Source organism: Camelina sativa, chromosome 4 (assembly GCF_030686135.1).
Source record: "Camelina sativa cultivar CO46 ecotype springtype chromosome 4, ASM3068613v1".
Lineage (NCBI taxonomy): Eukaryota > Viridiplantae > Streptophyta > Magnoliopsida > Brassicales > Brassicaceae > Camelina > Camelina sativa.
In genome coordinates, this window is record NC_141883.1 from 23,232,211 (window position 1) to 23,257,224 (window position 25,014).

General features: G+C 38.0%; 6 protein-coding genes, 2 non-coding genes and 1 pseudogene across 17 annotated transcripts; 5 read left to right on the forward strand and 4 right to left on the reverse strand.

The window, feature by feature from the left end:
• Positions 1-943: 943 nt before the first annotated feature.
• Positions 944-1,250, reverse strand: LOC147946115 (signal recognition particle RNA). The gene has a single exon (XR_015597838.1).
• A 162-nt stretch (positions 1,251-1,412) lies between these two features.
• LOC104781235 (gamma-tubulin complex component 4) lies at positions 1,413-6,092 on the reverse strand. Of its 8 annotated transcripts, none has more exons than XR_015597475.1 (16): positions 5,682-5,956; positions 5,289-5,589; positions 5,017-5,153; positions 4,831-4,929; positions 4,477-4,597; positions 4,129-4,401; positions 3,856-3,936; positions 3,696-3,779; positions 3,455-3,541; positions 3,307-3,362; positions 2,979-3,138; positions 2,618-2,843; positions 2,430-2,518; positions 2,084-2,237; positions 1,881-2,003; positions 1,413-1,807 (listed from the first exon to the last, which is right to left on the reverse strand). XR_015597475.1 is itself a non-coding variant. In XM_010505845.3 (16 exons), the coding sequence occupies exons 1-16, from the start codon at positions 5,849-5,851 to the stop codon at positions 1,751-1,753; spliced, it is 2,241 nt and encodes a 746-aa protein (XP_010504147.1). In that variant the 5' UTR covers positions 5,852-6,092; the 3' UTR covers positions 1,413-1,750. The 8 variants fall into 8 exon arrangements, 1 of the variants encoding a protein (XP_010504147.1); XR_015597476.1 differs by having other exon boundaries at positions 2,408-2,518; positions 5,682-5,940; XR_015597478.1 differs by having other exon boundaries at positions 2,389-2,518; positions 5,682-5,940.
• A 1,015-nt stretch (positions 6,093-7,107) lies between these two features.
• Positions 7,108-7,960, forward strand: LOC104784053 (late embryogenesis abundant protein 37-like). The gene is made up of 2 exons (XM_010509128.2): positions 7,108-7,166; positions 7,654-7,960. The coding sequence occupies exons 1-2, from the start codon at positions 7,108-7,110 to the stop codon at positions 7,958-7,960; spliced, it is 366 nt and encodes a 121-aa protein (XP_010507430.1).
• A 495-nt stretch (positions 7,961-8,455) lies between these two features.
• On the forward strand, positions 8,456-8,527 carry TRNAK-UUU (transfer RNA lysine (anticodon UUU)). Its single transcript has one exon. It is a non-coding gene; the product is annotated as a tRNA-Lys (tRNA).
• Positions 8,528-8,688: 161 nt separating this feature from the next.
• LOC104781236 (RHOMBOID-like protein 4) lies at positions 8,689-11,116 on the reverse strand. The gene is made up of 6 exons (XM_010505847.3): positions 10,432-11,116; positions 9,977-10,140; positions 9,711-9,874; positions 9,375-9,619; positions 9,059-9,185; positions 8,689-8,941 (listed from the first exon to the last, which is right to left on the reverse strand). Exons 1-6 carry the CDS (start codon positions 10,791-10,793, stop codon positions 8,819-8,821), a joined length of 1,185 nt encoding a protein of 394 aa, XP_010504149.1. The 5' UTR covers positions 10,794-11,116; the 3' UTR covers positions 8,689-8,818.
• A 2,709-nt stretch (positions 11,117-13,825) lies between these two features.
• LOC104781237 (telomere repeat-binding protein 6-like) lies at positions 13,826-15,694 on the forward strand. Its single transcript, XM_087509494.1, has 7 exons — positions 13,826-13,891; positions 13,986-14,292; positions 14,393-14,524; positions 14,613-14,922; positions 15,021-15,182; positions 15,300-15,363; positions 15,455-15,694. The coding sequence occupies exons 1-7, from the start codon at positions 13,826-13,828 to the stop codon at positions 15,581-15,583; spliced, it is 1,170 nt and encodes a 389-aa protein (XP_087365620.1). The 3' UTR covers positions 15,584-15,694.
• A 331-nt stretch (positions 15,695-16,025) lies between these two features.
• On the forward strand, positions 16,026-18,173 carry LOC104781241 (hsp70 nucleotide exchange factor fes1). 2 transcript variants are annotated; one of them, XM_010505854.3, is made up of 6 exons: positions 16,026-16,368; positions 16,575-16,717; positions 16,798-16,848; positions 16,944-17,165; positions 17,246-17,348; positions 17,448-18,173. In XM_010505854.3, the coding sequence occupies exons 1-6, from the start codon at positions 16,283-16,285 to the stop codon at positions 17,935-17,937; spliced, it is 1,095 nt and encodes a 364-aa protein (XP_010504156.1). In that variant the 5' UTR covers positions 16,026-16,282; the 3' UTR covers positions 17,938-18,173. The 2 variants fall into 2 exon arrangements, with proteins under 2 accessions (XP_010504156.1, XP_010504157.1); XM_010505855.2 differs by having other exon boundaries at positions 16,137-16,402.
• Positions 18,131-20,785, reverse strand: LOC104781239 (L-type lectin-domain containing receptor kinase IV.2). The gene has a single exon (XM_087511433.1). The coding sequence runs from the start codon at positions 20,314-20,316 to the stop codon at positions 18,286-18,288; it is 2,031 nt and encodes a 676-aa protein (XP_087367559.1). The 5' UTR covers positions 20,317-20,785; the 3' UTR covers positions 18,131-18,285.
• On the forward strand, positions 20,769-23,734 carry LOC104781238 (putative F-box protein At3g58950; annotated as a pseudogene). Its single transcript, XR_015597479.1, has 4 exons — positions 20,769-20,910; positions 21,752-22,678; positions 22,992-23,132; positions 23,238-23,734. The product of XR_015597479.1 is annotated as a putative F-box protein At3g58950 (transcript).
• Positions 23,735-25,014: the final 1,280 nt, after the last annotated feature.

Sequence of the window (25,014 nt, forward strand, 5' to 3'; positions counted from 1 at the left end):
TATGATCTTCCTTGTATGTAAAGAATAGACTCATCTTTCTCTCTTTATCTATCATTTGTTTTAACACTTCAGCTTAAAGCAGTTTAATCAATCACTCTCCTTTTCTTTCCCCCATAGGTAATAATCTTGGAGCTCACCCCATTGCACCAGCAGCTTCAAATCAATGCCCTATATCTAATGATATTTCCGGTAAAGAAAAGACTCAACCTTTCTCTCTTCATTTCGGATGGTTTAAACTCTTTTACTAACATTGCTATGAAACACTCTTCTTCCTTTTTTTCTCCATAGATCACTATCCTGCATTTTCAACAGTTGCAGCAAACGTTCCATCCGTTGCACAAGTACCTACTGTCCTATATGGCCTGTCTACGTTTGATTTTGGAGACAATGTTGAATATGGCGGCCCATCTTTCAAGCTCGTGGATCCTTCATTAGCAGAACGACTAACACAACCCGAGTACCCGCTACAAGACCCATATGGACAACACCAGCCGCCATATCAGCAGAACTTCTCGCTAGATGAGCTGCTGCAAGGAGTAAACAACAACAAGATGCAATATGGAGGAAACAACAACGAGCTGCAATATGGAGGAAACGACAACGAGTTGCAAGCAGTAATACCCCAGCAGCAGCAGCAAGGGCTCAAAGCCAGCATGATCCTTCAAAGGCAACAGCAAAGATGAGGTATCTAAAAGAGAAGAGAAGAGCAAACTCAAAGTGAGATGACAACAGAAATTTGCCTACAGTAGTGGATTTATATTCTTAGTCAATTTACTTGTCTCCCCTAGGCCCTAGATTAGCTCTCTTGGTTTTTTTCTTTTATAAGCCCACAAGATTGTTGGAAAGTTTCATACATTTCATTAGCTTAAGAATCCAAAACTATTGCAAAGATTGAAGCTTATCTTATTTTGTTTCCCTTCTGTTTTTGTGGAAAAAAATGTAAAAAAGTGATGGTCCAACCGGAATCGGCTTATTGGGTCATAGTAGGCTCGGAAGGCAATGGCTCGTAATCCTTCCACCGTCAAGAGCGGGAGGTGCACGCTGCTCTGTGAAACCAGCCTCACGCGGTCTCCCCCACTCTAGAAGACATGTGACCCGAGCCTTCGCTCAAACCTCATGCCTCAACTCCCAACTTGGAATGGGCGAGCCAGAATATAGCCCACTCCGAACCCGGCCTAATAAGATCGATCCAATGTCCCATTACCTTAATGTCTCCACTTGGATCACAAGCCCGCGTTACTGAGCTCGACGTATAATACTTCGTAACTTCACTATTATATACAACAACATCAAGTTTTGTTTCTCCGATGTGGGACAAATAGCTATCACTTAGGCAGTTCGTTTCGAATCAGGAAATTGTCATCCATCCTCATTGGATCGTTGGAGCTTGTTCGTATGAAAAGGCCAAAAAACGTCATCAAGCTGCTTATCATATTGTTAAATGATTAGAGAAACCACACCTACAGTGTTCCCTACATAATTTACAGAGTATAAAGCACGAATGAAAACACAGCTCGCAGTTTTTGTTCTTGGAACTAAAGTGGCAACACAGATTCTTACAAAGGAAAGGCGTGTGAGCAAAAAACCCTGTCCCGTATATATATGTATATTCCATTAGCGGCGTCATGTGATCATGAATCGAGGATCAGAACAATCTTATCCTCCCGTGTCATAGTTGTTGCAAAACCTTTGAAAGCCCAGGTCTGAAAAAGCTTCGAAACGAGATTCTCTCACCAGGACTGTCAGGCATTTATAATGGAAGAGCTGGGCGTTGGCGGACAACATTCAGCACGCCCCTTGCAGTTGCCTGTTGCCAGGAAAGAGTCAATTGATAAGCTCCCAGGCAGAAAAACTAAATTCTTTTTGGTTGAAATCATTACCTCGTAAAAGGAATTGAAATTTAGGCGTAAAAGAAAACGTCTCAAGAATGGGGCTCGCTGGCTTCCGGCAAGCTTGCTGCTTCTCAGTATGGTATACAAGGAATTCGACTTCTTGTTGAATTCCTTAAGACCACAAGAAAGAAAATTATAAGAGACCATTTATTTTCACCTTTGTATGAGTGTTACAATGAAAAATAAAGCACCTCGGCTATGTTTTCAAGTTCCGTAGTGTTTGGATTGCTTTCTTGATTCTCAATGTTCCAGCAGAACTGGAGACATAGTTTCATGATGCTGTCGAGTATCCTTGAGACGGAACCAATGTCGAGGAAAGATTGAGATATAAGAGCCGAGAGATACCTGCATTTATACAGTACAGTAGGTAAGTAGTAGGGGCAGGCATAAAAAAATGAACCAAACTGAAAAAATAGTGATTTTGGTTCAGCCTTGCTTCACATATACGAATCAAGAACCAAAATGAAAAATGAAAAGGCTAGACCAAGTAAGTAACATGAAGACTGAAAGCGCACAACGAGCACTGCATATATTTACTCTTGATGGAAGCCAACGAGTTCAGTGAAGTCTTGAGAATCGTGAATGTGAGTTTGCAACACCTTCCATTGAGATTCTATCACGTCAACCTTAAGACATAGAGAAAATTAAACCTTAGACGTTTTTGTTCCTAGAACTGACTTGTGACCAATTTTGAAATTCTTATGAAACGTCATAGGTTTCTTTACCTGAATATAAAACTGAAGATTCCTTATCAAAAACGCCATGTGCTCTCTAACACGCCACATGGGTCTTATTCCTTGTCGTCTTTGTTGAGATGTTGAGCCGTTTGTACCATCTTTTCGATGTTGAGCAGATTCTACATGATCTTGATGCATTACAGAAGCCCATGATTTCTCTAATTCCATCTGAGTTCTCTTTAGCCGTATCAAGTATTGGAACACCTTGAGATACCTAAACATAAGTCTATAACTCTCAGACAAAGTATCAAATCGCCTAAATAGTTCACGGTAAAATTGATGCAAGAACTTTGAAACTGAGAAAAGTTAGAAGAAAAAGAGGATATAAGCAATGCCCAAGGATTATTACTTAGAAAGCACTTCTTGAGTGAAAAACAGTTGCATAGGCCAATCAACAGAATACTCCAGAGCAATAGCGTCCCAGCCATCCACAGAGGTGTCTGATGTATAATTTGCCTTCCCGGCAAGAGATGCTTTAGATCTCGCCAGCTCAGCTTGAGAAGATCTGACTGTGACTCCAAATGAAGGCATACTGGTGAGAGTAGCAGTTAAAACAGCCAAATTGAGGAACAGTTGGGGAAAGTAATTATTAATGTGTGCTTCCCACTTAGCTCACAAGCTGGAAATTAAATCCATCTAATATGAATTCGTAAAAAAGAGTTTGATGTGTTACTGACCGTAGGGATACCCTAGAAAAATACTTATCTTCCTCTGCAATGGTTTTTGTTGCAGCCTGTGTGTTCCCAAAAGAGAGAGCGTTACAAAAACAATTTGACCTGACCAGAGCTTATTATCATAAGAATTTTTAAAGTTGTATCCACATACCAACTGGAATGGTACCATAAGATCAGACTCTCCAGTTGACTGGCGAGGCGGCAAACGCATCAACGGACGACTCTCCTCCAGAAAGCACTGAAATCAGAAATTCTATATGAGATGTGAAATTACATGTCCACAGGTCTTTCACTGAGTAATGCAAGGAAACGAGGACATGAGCAAGTGGGAGCGACATTAATCACCCTTACATTTCATTTAAAAAACTCAACAGATACTTTATGTGGTTTACCTGAAAGAAATCTCCTTTTTCTAAGAGAAAATAGTCTTTAAGAGCTTTAAGATGACCATTGAGATCAGCACGTACAACGACAAGCTGTACCAAGGAAGGTAATGTGACCCAAACAAATAAAGTAAAAGATTAGAGAAATAAAAAGTTGTCAAGTCAAAACCTGCCAAAGATGACTGGCTGCTATTGCTCGAACAGAATCAACAGTGCACTCGAATGATCTCTTGTGAAACTCAGATGATTCCTGCACGTAGACGTATAAATGTAAAGCGTACAATCTGAGCACTAACGTGATCCTAGGAGAAAGGCATATACTATTTCTATGCATGAGCAAATAGATCACGTGTTGCATGACCGAAATCAACTCGGTTATCAAGATTGTTACTCTTTGTACCAATTACAGTGTGCAGTGAGTAAGGCTCCCACCAACCAGTACCTTTAATTCTTTGAGCATTGCTTCGATCTTGTCTGCCTCTGACTGAGGTAGTAACTCTCCCCCTGTAAGATCTGTATCTATTTCAGTTTCCCTTTCAGGGAAATCACTATGCATAAATCCTCGAATCCTCTGGGAGCCACGCATTGTTTGCTGAAAACTCTTGTCCTTCTGGAACTGGAAAGCAGGACTGGGATTTCGCAAAACCCTTATGGCTTTCCCTGCAAAAAGAATGGATTCACCAAGCCTCATGGAAATATAATCAGGTAACATATCCTGCAATATAACCACAGAAACATCAAGAATATAGTACTGGTACCAAATCAAAATTGAAAGTGGCATGGAGAATACCAAAGAGATGTGAAATCCAGAGTGCCAATCAGTTAAAGATGTCTCATGTACTGAGGTACGAGCCAACTTTTCAGATATTTCTTCCTGAGATGAGCGATGATCTAAATCCCCATCTTCCTGCCTGCAAGCAAATCAGAAATGAATTTTTCATTCATGGGAGAAGAACAAACAGAAATCAAAGTCCAGCCACAGACGACACCAAGCGATAATGTATCAGCGCAAGTTTACAGCAGCTACCTAACCGGTATAATAGGAGACTTCATGAGGAACACTAGTGACAACATTAAGCAAAACGAGATGGCACTCAACAAATCTCAAAAGTAAAATGAGAAAACGACGTGGATCTAGAATTACCTCTTGATGAAAAACTCTCCATGAGGATCCTGGAGAATCCCGTAGACAATCCAAGCCGCAAGTTGATTATACATGACCTGATGTCCATGCCAAAGAAGCCTACACATGGATACAAAAACATTTAACAAGCGGTGAAGCTGGACTAAAAATGGTTTACGATTTACTGTAGATTGAGCCAGTGAATACCTTTGGAGACAAGTCCTCAGTTCAGGCACACCACAATGACACCTTTTATTCAACACATTAAGAAGCTGCCCTCCACGAATATCATCACGCTCAATCTCAAGGATAACCTCGTACAGGGGAGGGAAAAGAACGAAGAACTAGGAAAAAAACACAAAAACAAAGACAGATAAAAATAGCATTACATATCAACAACGTACACATTCTCATACGGTATTCCCTAAAGCTCAATCATCAGGTGATCAATATGTTGGTAAATGGTATTGGGAACGTACCTTATTGAGCCCCTGCGTAACCGTAGCAAGAATAGGCGTAGTCTCCGCCAATAGCTTCTGCTCTATCTGAAGAACCGCAGATCTATAGACGGAAAGAATCTCCCCAATTCCATTAGCAATGGCTCTACGGTACACGCTAGGCTTCTTCTCTCTACTCTGCTTCGACAATTCATCAGCCCGTTCCAACGGATGCACACTGGTTACTACAGACCTAATCCAGCTCAAATTGCGAGACTTCTTCGCAAACCGGTCGAGCTCTCGATAGTAGAACCCTAGCTTGATCAACCTCTCGATTAAGTCCCTGCAAGGAAACACATCAGAGTCGCTCACTAGAAATCAAAATCGGCGCGCAATCATCAGATCAGCGCGAGCAGAGAGAGAGAGAGAGTATACCTTTCGCTGGGTTCGATGAAGGAGATGTCAGGAGCGAGTTTGAAGGTACATTCATCAGAGAGAGGTGAATCGGAGTTGAAAGCGAGGCCTAGGGTTTTCCGTTGCTCTCGCTCGTCGACGATGAGATCGCCGGTGAAGCCTAAGAGAGCTAGAAGAAGCTCGTGCAACATTGCGTTTTGGGGAAATTGACCGAAACTGCTTTAACTTTTTGGGGAGGGAAATTGAAAATCAAAATCAAAACGCCGGGTCACAGTCGCCGGACTTGTTGGTCGTTTATCGGTGTAGTTCAGTGGCAAACGATGTAATTTCATGTGAAAACAAAGGTCTTTTGGTAAATTCCGGTAGTCTCTTTGGTTTGGAGGTTTGGTCTTTCCAAATTTCCAATCAACACCAATTCAATCTGGTTAAACCGAACTAAAATCAATTTCCCTAATCGAGTAAATTATTAATTATGAAATAAATCCGATCTGTAACATTACTTGTTAATATTTTCACAATGGATGGTGAAAGGTAGATATTAAAACTACCTGGGTTTTTAGGTATATTTTTTTCACAAAATGAGGTTAAAAATATCAAGATATTTTAATTTGGCTTTAAAGATCCTTTTTTTTAAAAAAAAAAGCAAAAAAGAACAGTCGAACATATTTGGAAAACACATGCATGAATATTATTAGATTAGATGAGTTAAATAATGAGAAACCAAACATCGATATAGGTGAGACGTGGAAGAAGTACGTGGTGTTGGAGATGAATCTTTGAATTTAAGACTACCATAAAACCAAAAGAAAAATATTTGAAAATTTGTAATGGCCTTTAGTTACTTCCCCCTACACTTGGTCAAGTACTCTCTTTTTTTTTTTTTGGCTGCTACACTTGGTCAAGTATGAAGTATTGGTTTGAGCCAAACAGAAAGTTGTTAAATTATTCGAAGAAAAGCTGTTTTTTCGATTGACCCTTCAAATAATTTGACCGTTTATAAATCTATAAACGTGATTTTAAAATTAGCACGAACGCTTAATTAAACTCTTAAAAAGTGAAGCATGACTAGGTCATTCACCTGCCTCCTGGTTGTAATTTTTTGGATGTTTTAATCTGACTTCTCTGATCGAGCAAGGGACTACTACTTCTCTTACATTCCGCATCAAAATCCTTTCTATTTTTGTTTTCTTTTGAACAGACCTTGTCAATATCTAGTTTTTATTTATTTATTTATTTCTCAAAGTCTAATCAACATTACAAAGTCAAGTATTAGTTTATTACAACAACAAGAAAGTGATTATTAATAACAATTTCCCTTAATAAAATATGTATATAAAGCCATATCTTCCCACATATATCTTCGACGTACAGTTCAAGATCGTCCATAAATTAGTTATACAAAAAATCCTCTTACACCTAATCTTCCATAGAAAATTTGAGAGAATTAATGTCTCAAACACTTTTCAATCTCAAAAGCTTCTCTCGATCTATCAACACAATTATAATGTAAGTCTAGCCATTTATATTATTTTCATCTAATTATATTATTGATTAAGGAAAGTTGTGGAAATGACAACTAGCTACCACAATAGTTACACCAAGTAATGATCCAAAAAATGGTAAAAGATAGAGGCATAGAGCCAACAAGACCATAACAGTTAGTCAGTAATAGGCAAAAGACTCTTACTTACAAGCAATTTGTGTAATTGTATAGCCATCTAAGGTGTCCTACCTCCACATATGATTGTAGATGAGAGTCTTTAATCATACTTTGAGCAGTTTGGGAAGCTCCTTTTGTTTCCCGAGGGTCTTTCATATTTCACTGTCCAATCCTTAAAAACTTTCCAGACGGGCCAAATTGTTTTTGTAGCTTGGTCGTCTATCCATTTTGTATAAACCTCTGGTTTAAGAAAATGTGTTGATTAATTCTTGTGAATATATAGTGTTTCATACTAAATGACAGTTTTTCTTTTTTGGATTAATTATCGTATAGGAGGAGATACATTGTGATCACAAAAGCCTCTCAAAGGAGATATACTACTGGAAGTAGCCAGGAGAAACCATCGTGGACATCAGACCCTGATACCGGATACTTTAGACCTGAGAGGACCGGTGCAAAAGAGTTTAATCCATGCATTGCAAAAACTTCTCAAATTCAAGGTAAAATGATGAGAGGAGAAGAGCTATGGTGGATGCCTGACCCTCACAGCGGATACTATAGACCCGATAATTTTGTCAAAGAGCTTGACTCAGCTGAGCTACGGTCTTTGCACTTCAATAAGAATCACAAGACGTTGTAAGCCACATGATCTCTAACATGCATGTGTGGTATTTTTTTTTTTTTTTTTTTTTTTCTAATTCGTTTTGAAGTGTGAACTAATAAATAATAAAGAAGTATTTGCAAATTATTGTTTGCCTCCGTACTTATTTTCCAATGCGAGACGATCATTTGTTTAGTCGTATTGGCTTTTTTATCTTGTTAAGCGAACATGATGTGTTCAAGATTGCTTCTAAATATTGGGTTTGTATCTAGTTGATCTTTTACAAAACAAGTTGTCACGTATTACTTTTAATTAGTTATATATAATACCCATACCAAATTTCTGTTATATATCCAAATGGAAGATCTCCGTGCCAAACTTCCATTTTAATCTAATTTGGAAAATTTGATTTGTAGAGGGTATTACAACAATATGATCTAAAGTAATCGTACGTAGTTGGATGTAAATTGACCTTTGTAACAAATTAAAACAAGATATATCTTATATACATGCAATGGAACAATAAACAACAAAGCCGTCTTAGCTCAGTGGTAGAGCGCGTGGCTTTTAACCACGTGGCCGTGGGTTCGATCCCCACAGACGGCGGCTTTTTTTTTAAAAAATTCTGGTACATCGAAGCTTGGTCCTAGACTGTGATTTTACAACCAGAACTGAAGAACAAATTTTAATTTTTCTTGCGAAGTCTCTTCCATAATATTGAAGCACGGTTACTTGAAAATTTACCAGAGAACTCAAACATAAAATAATTCAAGAAAACACTGTACTTATTTATTCAACAAGGAGGCTCCTATAAAAATATACACAATAAAGCAAGAAAAAATAAGAAGGAGAAGCAGATACAGAGTGTAGACACGAGTGTTGTATATATTCTAAAAATCAACGGCAAAGCTGAACACATAAGCTATTAATCCGTGAATCCGGGGGATTTGCCAAAATGTAAGATGCTGATTTCCCATTTCTCAAACAAGTCATGCTGAATTGGTTACCTAATTGAGTCGTCTGCAGCAAACAAAAATAAGAAGAAAAGAGATATGTGATTAGGAGACATTGAAAAAGGGATTCGATTCGAGGTTGTAGAAACTGAGATACGAAAACAAAGGCACTAAGGATTTATACCGTGCAAGAGGCTGGTTCTCGGTTACAGCTCCATTTAGATGTTGGAACACATGAAAGGTAATGACACCATGAGCAATGTTCGTTTCCATCGACATTGTTGAAGAGAAAGATCAATCCAGCAATGAACCTGTGACAAGAAAAGAAGCTTGGTTTGGTAATTGTTCATAACTTTTTCTTGTCAATCAAAGAGACAAGATCATCATATACTCAATCTGCAGCAGGCCTTTTTGAACTAAGAGTATAGGGAAAACAAACAAACAAACTGATTTGTAGCTATTAACGTGGAGGATGAATAACAGAGAAACGTAACACTTACCCAGCGACCAAGAGGAGAAGAGAGATGGTCCAAAATATGCCCTGATACATTTTGTACCTGTGGGGTTTAGCTCCAGGAGCGTTTCTTTGGTTGATCCATCCATAATGGGGACGGATTAAGAGCACAAATCCAAGTAGAAACCCGGTTGCAAACCCTCCAATATGAGCAAAGTTATCAACTCCAGGGAGCACACCAAGTCCCAAGTTCACCGCCACAATCAATACAAGAGTTATAATCGTCACAACCTAGACCAAGCATTGGCAAAAACAACATAAATTCTAAAGTTCCAATCTTGAAAATCATAAATAAGAAAAGGCTTCTTAAGAAATCGTTAACCTTGTTAGAATAGATTGTCCAGTTAATAAAGATCTCAGAGAGCATTCCTCCAAGTAAACCAAACACAGCACCAGATGCTCCAACAGAGATGTTTGAGCGGAGGAAAAGAGCTGACAATATACTTCCTCCAAATCCAGATATCAGATAAAGCAATCCAATCCGTACTAAGGAAACAAAAGTTACACACACAAATTCCATTAAAAGGGGTCTTCAAAAGAGAGATAAACAAATCAATCAAGAGATGCAAGCAGAGTAGGTGTACTTACTAAAACCGAATTCGCGTTCCATACGTATACCAATGAACAAAAGAGTCAACATGTTCACGAGTAAGTGAACAACTCCTCCATGTAACCAGTTGCACGATAGTAAACGCCATCCTTCATCTTGTTTAACCACTTTCTTTACATCCAACCCACCCATTGTTTGTAACCTGTTCCAAGTCAAAAAACCAACCAAAATAAAAATCTCAACATCAGGACGAAGCCAAGGAAGTGTGGATTATAGAAACGCTGTCTCATTTACTAACTTGCATATTCTCTAATAGCAATTAGCTACTTCTTATCGAATCAAAATCGTAAAAATTTGGAATTTTTTTTGCTCAAATTCATAAGAAAGTTCGGAAATTTCATAGTTTCATGCTTCAGTTGAACTCGGTAAAGGTCAGACCTTTGTTTGAAACAGAGTAAGTAAAAAAACCCTAGAAAATTAGAAGCTTACATACGTTAGAGAGGAAGGACCGAGAAGAGGATTCTCTCTAGTGTTCTGAAACGAGAAGCGACCCAAGAAATCAGCAAAACAATCTCCAGATTTCTTGGGACAGTTGTTGACATACATGGTGATCACGAACACGACAACGTTAGCGACAACGAAACAGGGTATGAGCCAAGCTAACCAGCTTCTAAACTCTTTAACTCCTCTTCCTCGTTCTTCATAAGAACTTCGACTACGATTCAGAGATCGATGTTGTTGCCCAGATAGAGAAGCAGATTCAACATCCATTGGGTATTGTTGTTGTGTGTTGTTGCTCTCTCTCTGTCGAGTTTTTCCCCAAATCGGAGCTGTTTCTGAATCTTTCTCACCCATTTAAGGAAACAACTAAAAAAAAAAATTCGAGCTTTGTGATTGAACTTGAGATGTTTGTGTAGTAGAGAGGAATTAGATTTTTGTGTGTTTGCTGTTTGTGGGGTTTTTTTTTATAAAATCGGGTTTGGACTTTGGCAGCTTGAGAGCAACTTCCTATCTATACATAAAGGAAAGTTTCGTTGGGGTTTGTGTCTGAAAACAAGAAAAAGAAAGAGTTTAAGTCAACGGTATTCACCTAATTATGAATCCATCAGACGGTTCCCTAATCCTACCAGTAAAAACAATCTGCTTTCACAAGGAAATAATTATTTGACTCAAACTCCAAATCGTATATGTTTCCGAAACGCAATGATTTAAAAGGATATTAACATCGGATGAAACGGATTACACAAGTCACAAAACAAACAGTGTACGACAAAAAAAAAAAAACTAACTTTACAAATAGTTACAATTTTCTGCACTTTTTCCAATTAAATCATTGATGACCGGTTCAAAACCAAATGAACCACAATGCATTTGAACTTCTTTTTTTTGAAACACCCATATAATAAACTACATTTCTCTAATGGGTAACAAATTGGGACAAGATATATAATGTTATCGTAAATATTTTTAATTCTAATTGAATATTTTTATAACTAATAATTTTAATAAAATATGAAATTTAGTGATAGAAAAGATATATATATATATATATATATATATATATATATATTACCCTAAATAAAAACAGTTCTAAACAGAATAGAAAAAAAAAATCTAGAATAATATTAGTCTTTTTGCTTAGTCTATTCATTTTCGGAATCATGAATGATCAGTGGTTCAACCGCTCCTAACCCGTTGTAATTAACTGGTCTAGATTTGGTTAAATGAGTTTCAAATCTAAATGGGTTTAAATAGTATTAAAACAGATAGTTGAGAATATAACATATTAAAACAGATAGTTAAGAAGAGAAGATAAACTTGATGGGTTAGTGACACTTGTTAAGACTTCGTTGGCCTCGTCGATCTTGTTCCCACACTGGCACTGTTTTTCCTTAAAATTGTTTATGGTAGTTTGAAGTCTTTTCTTAGACTTATCCATCAACTGATACTTATCCTGTCTAAAGATCCCGAGAAACCACTGAAACATCTGTGACAGATTTAAAAATAATTTCTGTTAACCCTCACACACAGTTAGACAAGGGTGAGATAGCCTCAAAATGATGACGGTGCAAATGTGGTTCAAAACAAATTGAACCGCAATGCATTTGGACTTTTTTTATTTTGGAACACTTATATAAACTGCATTTGTCTAATGGGTAAAAAAACTGGAACAAGCAGATTAGAACCGATTCAGTTCGGTCCGTTCAATTATGTTAATATAAAAAATTTGATAACCAATAATTTTAATTAAAATATGAAATTTAGTGATGGAAAAAAATATATATGTTACCCTAAATACAACTAGTTCTAAACAGAATAGAAAAAAAAATCGAGAATAATATATAGTCTTTTGCTTAATGTATTCATCTTCGGAACCACGAGTGATTGACTGGTCTACTTGTTCCATTGGTACGTAATCATCAAACTTTGACTTCGACGGTCTTAGTCGTGCTTTTTATTGATGATATATAGACATATCTTTCATTTTATTTGATGGAAAAGTTTATTTAATTTTCGAAAGTCGCAGACTTTTTCTCTCTATCTATGTTTATGTAATATACCATTTGGAATCTGGCTTGGTTATTAAAAAGAATCCCAGCCCATAATTATCAATCGTTTGATTTGATGATTTCCTGTTCTTTCATTATTAAATATTATAATGGGTGTCAAAGTTACAAAGTTAGAAAATTGGTGTTTCTTTAATACTGTATCAATCAAGTCATAATATAAATAATTTATGAAAGTGCTTAAGTTGAAGCTTTCTAAAGAATGATTAATTTAAGGATTCTATATTTCTATGGTTGACTTCCTTGCTTGCATTCGAAATCGTTGACCATTGCCGGTAACAACTAACAAGACTGGTTCTTCTCAATCTTTTCGACTTTGTAGTAAGAGTAACAAAATATATACGAGGAAGTCGCTCACATTTAAAACAAAGGGAGGAGAGACACAAACAAAAAAACCTAAAACCAATGTTGTTCAACGATTGATGATTATTAATAAAACAATATTTTCTCTTCTCAATATGTAAACTCTATTTGTCTAAACATGATCTATATAATTTTTAACTCTTTATCATTTCGTGTGAAATGGTTCAGATAATTTTATTACTTTTCAAAGATTAATTCCAAAGAACTAACTTGGATGTTGTGGATTGAAACAAATACTAGTGAATGAGGAGATCTATCCAACAAAAATGGAAACCACAGAGTTTTCCTCTACAACAAGAAAATATTAGTGAATGAGAAGAGATTTATCCAATTAAAATGGAGAGTCATCCACGTGTCAAAACTAAGATTGATGTTAAGAAGTAATGAGAAGAACGGAAGAACTGGTCCAAAGTGTTCGGGGGAGGGTTTTAGGGCTAAAGCTAAAAAAAACCGTTGGTTAGTTTTTAACCCCACAAAAAAATAAACATGTCTTTAGAGAAAACGTTTTTAATTTACTGATAGTTTCAGACTATTCAGATGTTGACAGGTGTTGTTAAAATTGAGTTCGAAATTTTCTGAAACATTGAAGTTTTCATTTTGTAAAGATTTTTTTTGTGGTTTCATGGGGTTTTTTGTTCAGACCCAAACCCAACTTTAAAGGCGGATGTTTTACGGCTCATAGCATTCTATATATTTTCTTTCCCACAAACAAATTCTAACATAAATCTCACTTTTATTTCTCACACAAAATCAAATTTCATTCTAGAGAAACGACAACACAATCATAAGGTTTGTGAATTTTTAAGGGAGATTTAATTTGTAACCAGTTTTTTGTGTTCAGTTTATCCTCATCAATTTTTTGTGTTCTAGGATATGATTTTTGGATATGATAAACAAAAAATTGCGTAGGTTGAGGATTAACGGAAGCAATTTGCAGTTGTGTGTGTTGCAAGGAACATGATGGACTGTGGTGTCGATGCCTACCAACTTCCTGTGGTTCCTAGGGCGTATAGATCACCCAGAGTGCGCATATTACATTCGAACAAGATTTCTTCGTCCAAGAGTTACATTACATACATTTGGCTCACTCGATCGCATATCTTTTTTTTTTCTCCAGGGACGCAGGCTGAAACCTTTGAGAAAACATAGATTCGAGTTTGAGGTTTTAGCCCAAGTGGCCGGAGAACTCTCAGGTGAGTGCAAGAATGCTATCGGCTCGTTGGCCCACGAAACAAACGAGACAAAGGATGATGTCGTCGTCAATAACTTATTGGAGACAATGGAAGTTGAGGTTAAGCCTCAACCTGATCTGGAGAAAATTTCTAGTAAGGTGTTATTGTCTAAGGACTGGTTAGCTCTAGGTCCTTCCATGTCTAGCTCTCCAATTACACAAGAAGAAAACTTCGATTCAAGTTCCAAGATAGGTAACATCAAGTCACTCTCTAACTTTACTTGTCTATATATAAATAACAAAATATTTTAACATACAAATTTGTTTTGGTCTTTTTTTGGATTTATATGTAGACGGTAAAAGAAAGATGTGTAACATGAAGGAGAGAGGTTCGTGTAGTAGCCAAGAATCGCAGGATATGTATCCTTTGAAGAAAAGAAAGTTGTTTTACCAAAATCATCGATCTGACACACATGAAGCTCCGTGTATGCATATATCTATTTGAGATCAGAACTATATAATATATAAAAACAATTGCTATTTATATAACATTCAATCGTATCATGTTTTCAGTTAAATTTGGTATTAAATCGTTGAAAATCTCGGAGCTATTGGTGGACGTTCCCGAATCAGCCACGGTTGGGTCACTGAAACTAGCGGTATTGGAGGCGGTAACACGGATTCTTAAGGATGGTTTAAACATTGGAGTGCTTATTCGAGGTAAAACCATCGATGATGACTCCAAAACGCTTCGTCAGATTGGGATCCCTCAGGATGCTGACGACAACCTCAGTTCTTTGGGATTCATGCTAGAACCGCATAAATCAGAAACAACATCAGTAACAACGTTAACCACTGTTTCCCCGGCAACACGACGACTTAGGTACACAATTGTGTAATTTTAAATACTCTTTACCAAAATTTACGTTATTAGCATTTAGCCATACCGTTTTTTTTTATCGAACTGCGGTCACAAAATAGGGTTCTAGGATCCGTGGATAGCACCGAGGCAGTGGCAGCTAAACCGGTGCGCATGAAGCCGGCCTCGCAGCCAGAGATGGTTCAACGGAGAATCAGACGGCCATTCACTGTCTCAGAAGTAGAAGCTTTGGTTCAGGCCGTAGAGAGGCTCGGCACCGGAAGGTAATTTCTTTTATTTTTTTTTGCTAAAATTTCGGGTAGTTAATTTTTAATTTAAACTGTAATAATCTGGTTTGTTACATTATTGAATTGTCTTCAATCTACATTGATTCTTATCAGGTGGCGCGACATTAAATCTCATGCATTTGACCATGCAAATCATCGAACTTACGTTGACCTCAAGGTATCTTTTAGAAATAACGTCTAAAATAAGGCTATATTTATAAAATCAGATATTTATTGTTAACAAAATAAGCAGATTTAACCTAAAACAGGATAAATGGAAAACGTTGGTTCACACGGCAAAGATATCAGCAAGGCAAAGGAGAGGCGAACCTGTGCCTCAAGACCTTCTTGATAGAGTTTTAGCTGCTCATGCTTTCTGGTCTGATCGGACCGGATGAAATTAACTAGATTCGATTTAGAACTTAAAAAAAAAAAATAGATTCGATTTAGAACTATTTAAGTTTAGGATTTTGATTAAATAACACAGAAGATTGTCCTTTTCAGTACTTAAAATAAGTAGATAATCTAGGATATAATTTTAGTTACTCCTAGTCCTGGTGGGAACATTTAAACCCCGGATCGGATGGTGTAGGTTCGAAGTTACGGAAGATAATTTATCGAGTGTATGTAATGTTGTTCTTCAACACTTGGTAACATTTCTATTCAATGTTTTTGAGTTCTGTGTCTATTGAGTTCTTTAAAAAAACCCTCTGATAGTGATTAATCTAACTACTAATTTTGGCGTATACATTTTGATGATTGGTTGTAAACGTTCGCTATAGTCTATTGGCTCTCGTCAAGCTCATCTACTATTAAAGCTCGTATCCATATTTTTGGGCCACACCTTATGCGATCCAATACATGCAAGACGTCGTCGGTTTGATCTCCACGTGGTCCCTCTCACTCTTTCACCTTTTAGGTCCTTAGCCGATAAACTGACTAGTGCAACTTGGCCACGTGTTTTTGTCTATTCCATACTTTACGGGGCACACAAAAATATCTCCTCTGTTCCTGTAATAAAACTAATCATTCTCATTCTCCCTCTTACACGATTTTGCGTTTCGTTTCTGCTTTTCATTTTCTTTCAAGAAGCGTAAATGGCGAACAATGGACCTAACTGGGACGGATTGCTCAATTGGAGCCTCTCCCATTCCGATGGATCTTCCTCTTCTCGCCCCATAAGGTCCTTTGATCTGTATTATCATTTTTTCTTGATCGTATGTTACATTATCCCTTTGTCTTGTTTCAAGCTTGTTATTATCTTTGATCAACCCTTTCGTTTCGTGCTAGTTTGCTGATAATAGGTTCTTTAATTATTGGAATATAATCTTTATTCTGAGATGATGAACTTTTTTCCGAATTTTGATTTGAGAAATGTGTTATGGTTAGTGAGCAAGATCGACAATGGTTTATGGAAGCTATGCAAGCACATACAATCGATTCAATCTCTCGTATGAAAGTTATATCTCAAATCATGAAAACGCCTGAACAAGTCTTGGAGGCCCAAGGCGTTACGCCTGATGATCTTGAAGGTTCTTTACTTCGTTCCAATAGCGCATTATTCGTTTAATATGTAAAAGGACTGGTCTTATTGATAATTTTATTTGGACAGGAATGTTGGATGAGCTTCAGGAACACGTTGAGTCGATCGATTTGGCCAATGGTTTAATTTCACATAACTTGTTTTTTTTTTGGTTTTTAATACGTTTTGTGAATGGTAAAAAATTTTACAGATATTTTGGATCATTAATATTTCAGATCTTCACTCCATTGGAGGTTTGGTCCCTCTCCTTAGTTATCTCAAGAACTCTAATGCGAAGATTCGAGCAAAGTCGGCCGATGTTTTGACCACTGTTGTCCAAAACAATCCAAGAAGCCAGCAACTTGTTATGGAAGCAAATGGGTTAGAGCCATTATTAACAAACTTTGTTGCTGATCCCGACATTAGAGTTCGGACCAAGGCGCTCGGTGCTATATCCTGTAAGAGTTACTTTTTTCTAGCAAAGTTTGCTTTGAGAACCCAAAAGTTTGACAGTGTTTTCTTGCTTTCTACATTGAAGCTCTTATCCGTAACAACCAACCCGGGATTACAGTATTCCGCCTGGCAAATGGCTACGCTGGCTTGCGAGACGCTTTGGTTTCTGATACCGTTAGATTCCAAAGGTTAAAAACGTCTCATGCATATACATAACATTAGATAGATGAATGTTTGATCCGGGTCTTGGTTCTGTTTTAGTAACCAATATATTCTTTACGTTTCAGAAAAGCCTTGAACTTGATTCACTATCTTCTCCAAGAAAGCAACTCAGACTGTAAAATCGTTAGAGATCTTGGATTCCCTCGCATAATGATCCACCTAGCATCCAACCAAGACTTAGAAGTCCGGGAATTTTCCCTTCGTGGTCTCCTAGAGCTTGCCCGTGAAGAATCTGAGAGAAACCTTGACAGAGCGGATGTGAATCTAAGACAGCTTCTTGAGGAGAGAACAAGAAGAATCATTGTGATGTCGGACGAAGATCTTTGTGCAGCTAGAGAAGAAAGACAGCTAGTGGATAGTCTTTGGACAGTGTGTTATGATGAACCGTCCCATCTAAGAGAGAGAGGGCTGGTTTACCTCCCGTCTGATGATGAGCTGGCTCCTGATGTGGTTAGGGACCGCTTTGAACCTCCTCTTAGGGCTTGGGCTGCAAGACGAGATGATGAAACGAGTGAACCACCGGTTCCAGTACTTCTGCTTGGCCCTGCACCGTGATCTCGTTGCTATGGCATATAGAAAGAACCAATCTATTGGATTTTGCATATATCAACAATACAGCATTGGTTTAGAAATTTGAGCAACAAGCACATAGACAATCTAAGGTCTACGTCTTGCCAATATCATAATGTTCCGTTATTGTGTCAAGTCGTGAATCAGACTTGTGGTATTGTTCTTGAAAGTGACTCAATATCGCAATCATAATCTTAATATTTTATAAATTCTTACAAAAATTCAATTATATATCTCCATACAAAGGCAAAAATGTATGTACATGATCCGCATTAGTAAACCTTTTTAAAAAAGCTATAACATTAAACGTTGCTAGAGTTGGAGCATCAATCATCACCTCCCACCAGAGAGTTGAGAGTCAGCGATGGAAGATCCGCCTGTAAACCCTTTAAACACTGAGGAAAAATCCGTCATCGCAATACCGCTAAAACCGTCTCGGCCTCCCAAATTCATCATGCTCCCAGCCGACAAATCCAAGGGAGTTAAATCCGGCAAAGCCATGTCTCCTCTTAGATACTGTAACACTTGCCTCATACTCGGTCTAGCCCGAGGATCTGAATGCGAACACAACAGTCCAAGTTTCAAAACCATTTCAACCTCTTCAAGATCATTACTAGACGACCCGAGTTTCGGATCTTTGGCTTCCATTATGTTTCCTCTCAACCACAAACTGAAAACCCATTCCACAAGCAAGAACGTATCATCGTCGCTTTGGCTATGGAACTCAATGGGACGTCTACCTGAAACAACTTCTAGAAGAAACGCACCAAACGCATATACATCAGTCGCGGTCGTGGCACGTCCAGTCCTGGAATGTTCAGGTGCTAAGTAACCCAACGTTCCAACAACGTGAGTCGTCTGAGGATCTGATCCGTGATCATACAACCGAGCCAACCCGAAATCGCCGAGTCTACCGTTGAAATCAGCATCTAACAAAACATTGCTAGCTTTCACGTCACGGTGAATCACAACTTGTTCCCATTCCTCATGGAGATAAAACAATCCTGAAGCAACTCCTTTGATAATCTTAGATCTTTGTTTCCAATCTAACGTTACCTCAGGATTGTTGTAAAGGTACTTGTCTAAGCTCCCGTTAGGCATGTAATCGTAAACCAGAAGAAGCTCTCCTCTCCGGCGACAATAACCCAAAAGAGGAACTAAATTCCGGTGACTCATCCGACCAATACTCACAATCTCCGCCACAAACTCTTTCATACCTTGTTTTGAATCATGTGAGACTCTCTTCACAGCTACTTCAAGCTTCGTCGTAGGCAAAATCCCTCTGTAAACTCTCCCGAATCCACCGGATCCGAGAAGATCCTTCTCCTTAAACCCTTTCGTTGCGTGATACAGGTCCTTGAATCTGAATCTGTTCTTCCCAAACTCCGTTTCCCAATCATCAAGCTCTTCCTCGTACTTCTTCCTCCTCCTCACGATATAGAACGCGAGGAAGATGATGGAGAAGATCAGAGATAGTGAAATCAAAGGCATACCGATTTTGTAAAACTCTGAGATTCGTTTCGGCTCGAATCGAGGAAGCTTCGGGAGTTTCGAAAGCGAAAGCATCGGAGCTTCTCCGTTTAACGAGAAACTCCATCCGAGTACGAAATGCTCCGAGAGAACTGAACCAGTCGCTGATGAGAAACCTACATACATCTCTTCAAGAAGAATCGAAGAGAGATCTCTCACATACGAAACAAGAGGTCTCTTAGGTTTATGGGAATCGAACGGAGCCATGGTGACATCGATTCGATGAGTAAGATGATCGTAATCGATCCAAACCTGGATCCGTTTACGACTAATCAAACTCAGATTCCGAAACTCGTCGTGACCATCCCAGTACCCAGCCGTCGAGTAATTCGCCGATCGCAAACCGTTGAGATCGATCCCGACGTGGTTATCGTTTGGATCTCCGAACTCGTTGCTCTGGATAGTATCGAACTCGACGGCGAAGATGTGATTCGTGTCGTTGCCATTGTTGGAGATGTTGAAGAGACCGATGTATTGACTAGGAAGCGCGGAAGGAAGACCTAGCGTCGGAGCTACGACGAAGGCGATCCCATGGCCGCTTAGCGTTGGGATCTGAGAGTGTATCGCGAAGACGAAGGTTGTGGAGAAGGACGATGAAACGTTGCCGTTTTGGGAATCTTTGAACCGGATCTTTTCGGTATAGAAGGCGTGACCGGTTTTTTGAACCGATGTGTTGGTTAGTTTCAAGAGACCGTTGGGTGTGACAGTGGCGAGACCTTGGAGTGAGATGTCTGTTAATGGAGGATGAAAGCCATTGTAGATGAAGTTTTGAGAAGAAGATCTCAGAATTTGACAGAGAAGGAAGACGAAGAAGAGCTTGAGCTTAATGAACATGGCTGCTTTTCCGGTTTAAGCCGGTTTGGTTACAAAAAGATTTGAAGAGAACAAAATGAGAGAAAACATCTCAAAACTCCTTCTGGATGTAAAACATCTCTTATCTCCCTTCTTAATCTATATACCCCTTACAAGTTTAATGTAATATGATCTGACGATTTTGTCTTTTTTTAATTTTTTATTTAATTAAATCTAAAAATAAAAAAAGGACAAAATCGTCAGATCAGCGAGATCGAGGACAGAGATCAGCGAGAAGTAGACTGAGAGGCGAGAGAGATAATGGCGGATGAAGGCAAAGAGGAGACGGGAATGGATCAAGTGGAGGAAGATTTCTCTGTGTGGAAGAAGAACACACCATTTCTCTACGATCTTTTGATCTCTCACCCACTCGAAGGGCCATCTCCCACCGTCAATTGGGTTCCATCATCTACTCCGTATCCTTACGCGGCGGACCCTAACTTGGACGTCCACAAGCTTATACTGGGAACTCGTACTTCCGGTGGTGCTAAAAATTTCCTCATGGTCGCCTACGTCGCTATTCCGAAACCAAACGGTGAATTAGGCGTCGCTAATCAGGATCCTGTGATTCCTAAGGTATTTGATCTCTGGAGATTTTTTTTTGTGGCGTTCTTCTTAGCTCGTGTTCTATGCTCACCAAGTGTTCGATAAAAGTACTATAGCTGAAAGTGTTAGAAATGAAATTAATGAGTATGTGGTGTAGGATAAAGAGTAAGTAGTTTTTGTATACCAAAAGTAACATGGTTCTTTAATTCTCCGATTTGTTTCAGGTGGTGATCAGGCAGAAAATACGTTGTTTAAAAGGGGGTTGTAAACATGAAAATTCATTTTCGTTTTAATTAGTTGGTTATCAGAATTATTCGAAGAATATTTAACTTTGCCTAAACAAAAAAACATTAACCGGGGAAAAAGGGAAAAAAGGAGGTGTATGGAAATTAGGACTAGAGATTATATTTAGGAGTTTTCGAAATATAAGAATAGGAAATTGATTGAATAAGAAGTTATTCTAAAGGGAAAAGGAAAATATGTGTTGTATAGTTTTTCTATATAAGGAGATGCTTAAAGGTTGTGGCATAACTTAGAAACTTTTGTGAGTGATTGAGAGATTTAGTTTTTGATAGATTTTTCTAAAAGCTAATAAGAGAGTTATTCTTATCAATCTTGAGTTCTATACTGTTTTTTTTTCTCTATATATATATATAGAACTCCTATTCTAATATTCCCTTCCCTTAGAGAGTCGAAAGTTTGGTCTGGGACGGCTTGGCCTCAGTGAGTTAACTCATACCTTTCTGCTTCTGTTGATTTGTATTCTCTAGACTGGCCTTTAGACGTGTTTTTGTTGTCAATTAATTAACTGTGGCTTAAGGGTTTTGTGAAGTATATATAATTAATGTACATACACCTGTTATTCCTGCAGCAGATAGATAGAAGATGGATTTTCTCAGCAATCTACCTGACGAGCTTGTTTGTCATATCTTGTCCTTCCTTACGACCAAGGAGGCTGCTTCAACATCTCTTCTCTCAAAGAGGTGGTACAATCTGTTTGCACTTGTTCCTAATCTTGACATCGATGACACTGTGATTCGATATTCTAATTGCATGTCGAGCTTCATAGATTTTGTGGATAGAGTGATTGCATTGCAGGGTGATTCTCCCATTAAGAGATTCCCTCAAGTGTCAACGTGTTGATCCATGTCGTGTGAATAGCTGGATAAGTAATGTGCTGCACCGTGGTGTTTCGGACCTTGATCTTGCCATCAATATAGATATGAAATATTTTTTGCCTCCAAATATCTTCCACAGTGGGACACTAGTTGAGCTGAAAGTAAGAAGTGATGATTACTTGTATCTTGAGCGGTGCACTGGCCGTGAAGATACTTTCTTACCACTGCTTAAAACGCTAGTTTTAAAACTGGCTTTTATTAGTTGTGGCAAGATGGAGATGTTTCTTCGTTCTTTCCCTGTGCTTGAAGAATTATCCATTGATGCTACTGAATGGATCGTGTGTGATGAATACGTGTCAAGTGAAACCCTAAGGAAGCTAACGATCAATTCATACGGTTTTGGAGAGGAGATGTTGAGTCTGAAGAGCATTTCTTTTGATACATCACGTCTGGTTTACTTTGACTATTGTGATAATGTTGCAGAGGATTATCCAAAAGTTAACTTGACCAATGTAGTTGAGGCTCTACTCAACCTTCGCTTAACTGAAGACCAGTATAGGCAAGCAAGAGCGCCAAGGGACGATCAGGATGATGTTCTTCTCCGTTTTCGAAATGTGTGGAAGCTCTTGAGTGGCTTAAGACATGTTCAGAAACTCTACTTATCTTGCCATACTCTCGAGGTTAGTGTATATTTGTTTTTTTCTTATTTTAATATAATATTTTGTTTCCACTGGTCTCAATCAAAACCAAAACATCCCCTACGAGATTCTGAAGCATTATATTATTAGATCCAAATATATGTTAGCCTTCATTAATGATATAAGTTTCATATGCTATGACCTTTCCCATTTTTTTTTTTTAATGCACAGTCAAAGGTACGGTCATCTTGATGTTTCAAGTAAATTAGGTTTCAAATAGGGAAATCAATGCTTGAGATTTTGAAACAAGTGTATTGCACTTGTGTAATGTTGAGTTTGGCTTGCCTTGTTTCAGGTACTTTCTCTATGCTGTGAATCAATACCAGTGTTCAACAACCTCAAATTGTTACGTATTAGCAGTTACAAGAACCAAGGATGGCAAGCAATGCCGGCTCTCTTAAGGAATTGTCCACTTTTAGAAACACTAGTCCTTGAGGTATAAACGCAGCTAGCTCATTTGTTAAAATGTTAAGAAAGTAAGAGATCATTCTTAATTTAGGTTGAAGCCCCTTCCCTTATTGTTTCCCTTCTGCGCTTTCAGGGTCTCGTACACTATGTGACGGATAAATGTGGGGATGCTTGTGACTGCGTTCCCGGGGAGAACAAAGGGCGTTCCCTCATATCTTGTCCGGCGAAGAAGCTGCAGATTAAGAGTTTTCAAGGAACAAAGAGAGAGTTAGAGATGATAAAGCCTTTCTTGGAATCTTTTAGGTGTTTGAAGGTTATGGAGATTTATGCTCAAGAGTATAACCTTATACACTACCTCCAAATCCCTAGGGAGTTTGAACTCTTCAACGAGCTTTATAGTTGTGATGTCCGGTTCCTGGTGCGTGGTTCTATTTATAAGACGTCAACTTGAGAATGAATCATGTCGGCAAGAAAGACAATTTTTCTGTTGGAAGTTTTGAGAAGGGATGTACAAAACGGAGTAAGATACTTCGTCTCTCCTCTTTAGGGAGAAAGAAGTAAAATAGAAACATTTTTATTTATCTGAAACTTGTTACTGGGTTTATTTAAGTAATGATTAGAGATTTGTCATTGGATCGTTTGACTTTTTTTTTTCTGAATCGCATGAATTGTGTTTTTCTCATCGCATCGATGAGCTCAGTCTTCTCTCTCTCGGCGGTGCTGAGGCTAGAGAGAAACATTTGGGCCTAAAAGAGCCTGAAACATATTTAATGGGCTTCTTTTATGTTTGGATCTTGAAGACTTTTATGGATCCCTGTGTTAGTTTTTCAGTTTTTTCTCTATTTGAGACGAGATATTTGTTAAAGGAAAGGAATTCATAATGATTGTTTAAAGACGGCACGTAACCCAAATACTATAATTAAAAAAAAAATGAAAATAGAATTTATTTATCTATATTGAATTTCTTCAGGCATGTAATATATATATGCATGCAGGGTACGTGTAAAAAAATATAATATATCAATTTGAAAACAAGAAGTGATGTTTGATAGCCAAAAGCCACACCCCCGTGGCCTAATTCTCTCTATGATCATTTTGTCACTTAGAACACGAGAGTGGGGCTCAGTTTAACTCATTTATATTTAAGAGTGGGCTTAACAAAACTAACTTAATAGTGGGCTTTGACAGGCCCATGAACTCACAACTAGAAGCATCCACAAGGCGACATGCACGCTGTTTCCGCAGTATTAAAACGGCAAAGCGTTCGTTCTTACAAAAGCAAAACAGCCACAACTTTTCTTTTTTTTCACCGCCGAGGTTTTGTTGCTCATCTGATAGTTAAGTAATTAGATTAACTGATATATTTTTTGGCGGATTTTAAAAAGACTCTAGTTCGTTAAGTTTACGTATTCAAACTCTTTTTTTTTATGGAAAGACCAAAGACCGATAGAAAACAAGCATTCCGAACAGAAGTACAATAAATTTAACAATGAAGTTTCATGCAAAAGGAATCATATACATTAATCATTTTTCGAAACACATACAAATTTTTTGAATGATCGATGAATACTGTGAATGGTGAAAAGTAAATAAGAAAAGGAAGTTCTAGAAACGTGTTTCCCCGAAGTATATCATAGGTAATTCCAGAATTGTGAAAATCGACAATATAGTATACTTGTACGAAAACTATTATTCGTCTAGTTGAATAAAACGTTTTGGATAGCGACGGACGGAAGTATTATTATTCTTTCAACATTTCCAAAAAACTAATATTGTGTGACAACTAAAAAATATACAAGAAAAGATGTGTACCATCAATCAAACGAATCAGAAGAATTACAGGGAGAACAAAAATTATAATATATATACAAACAAGCTGTGGCTTGAAAGGCTGAGATTGACGACAAGAA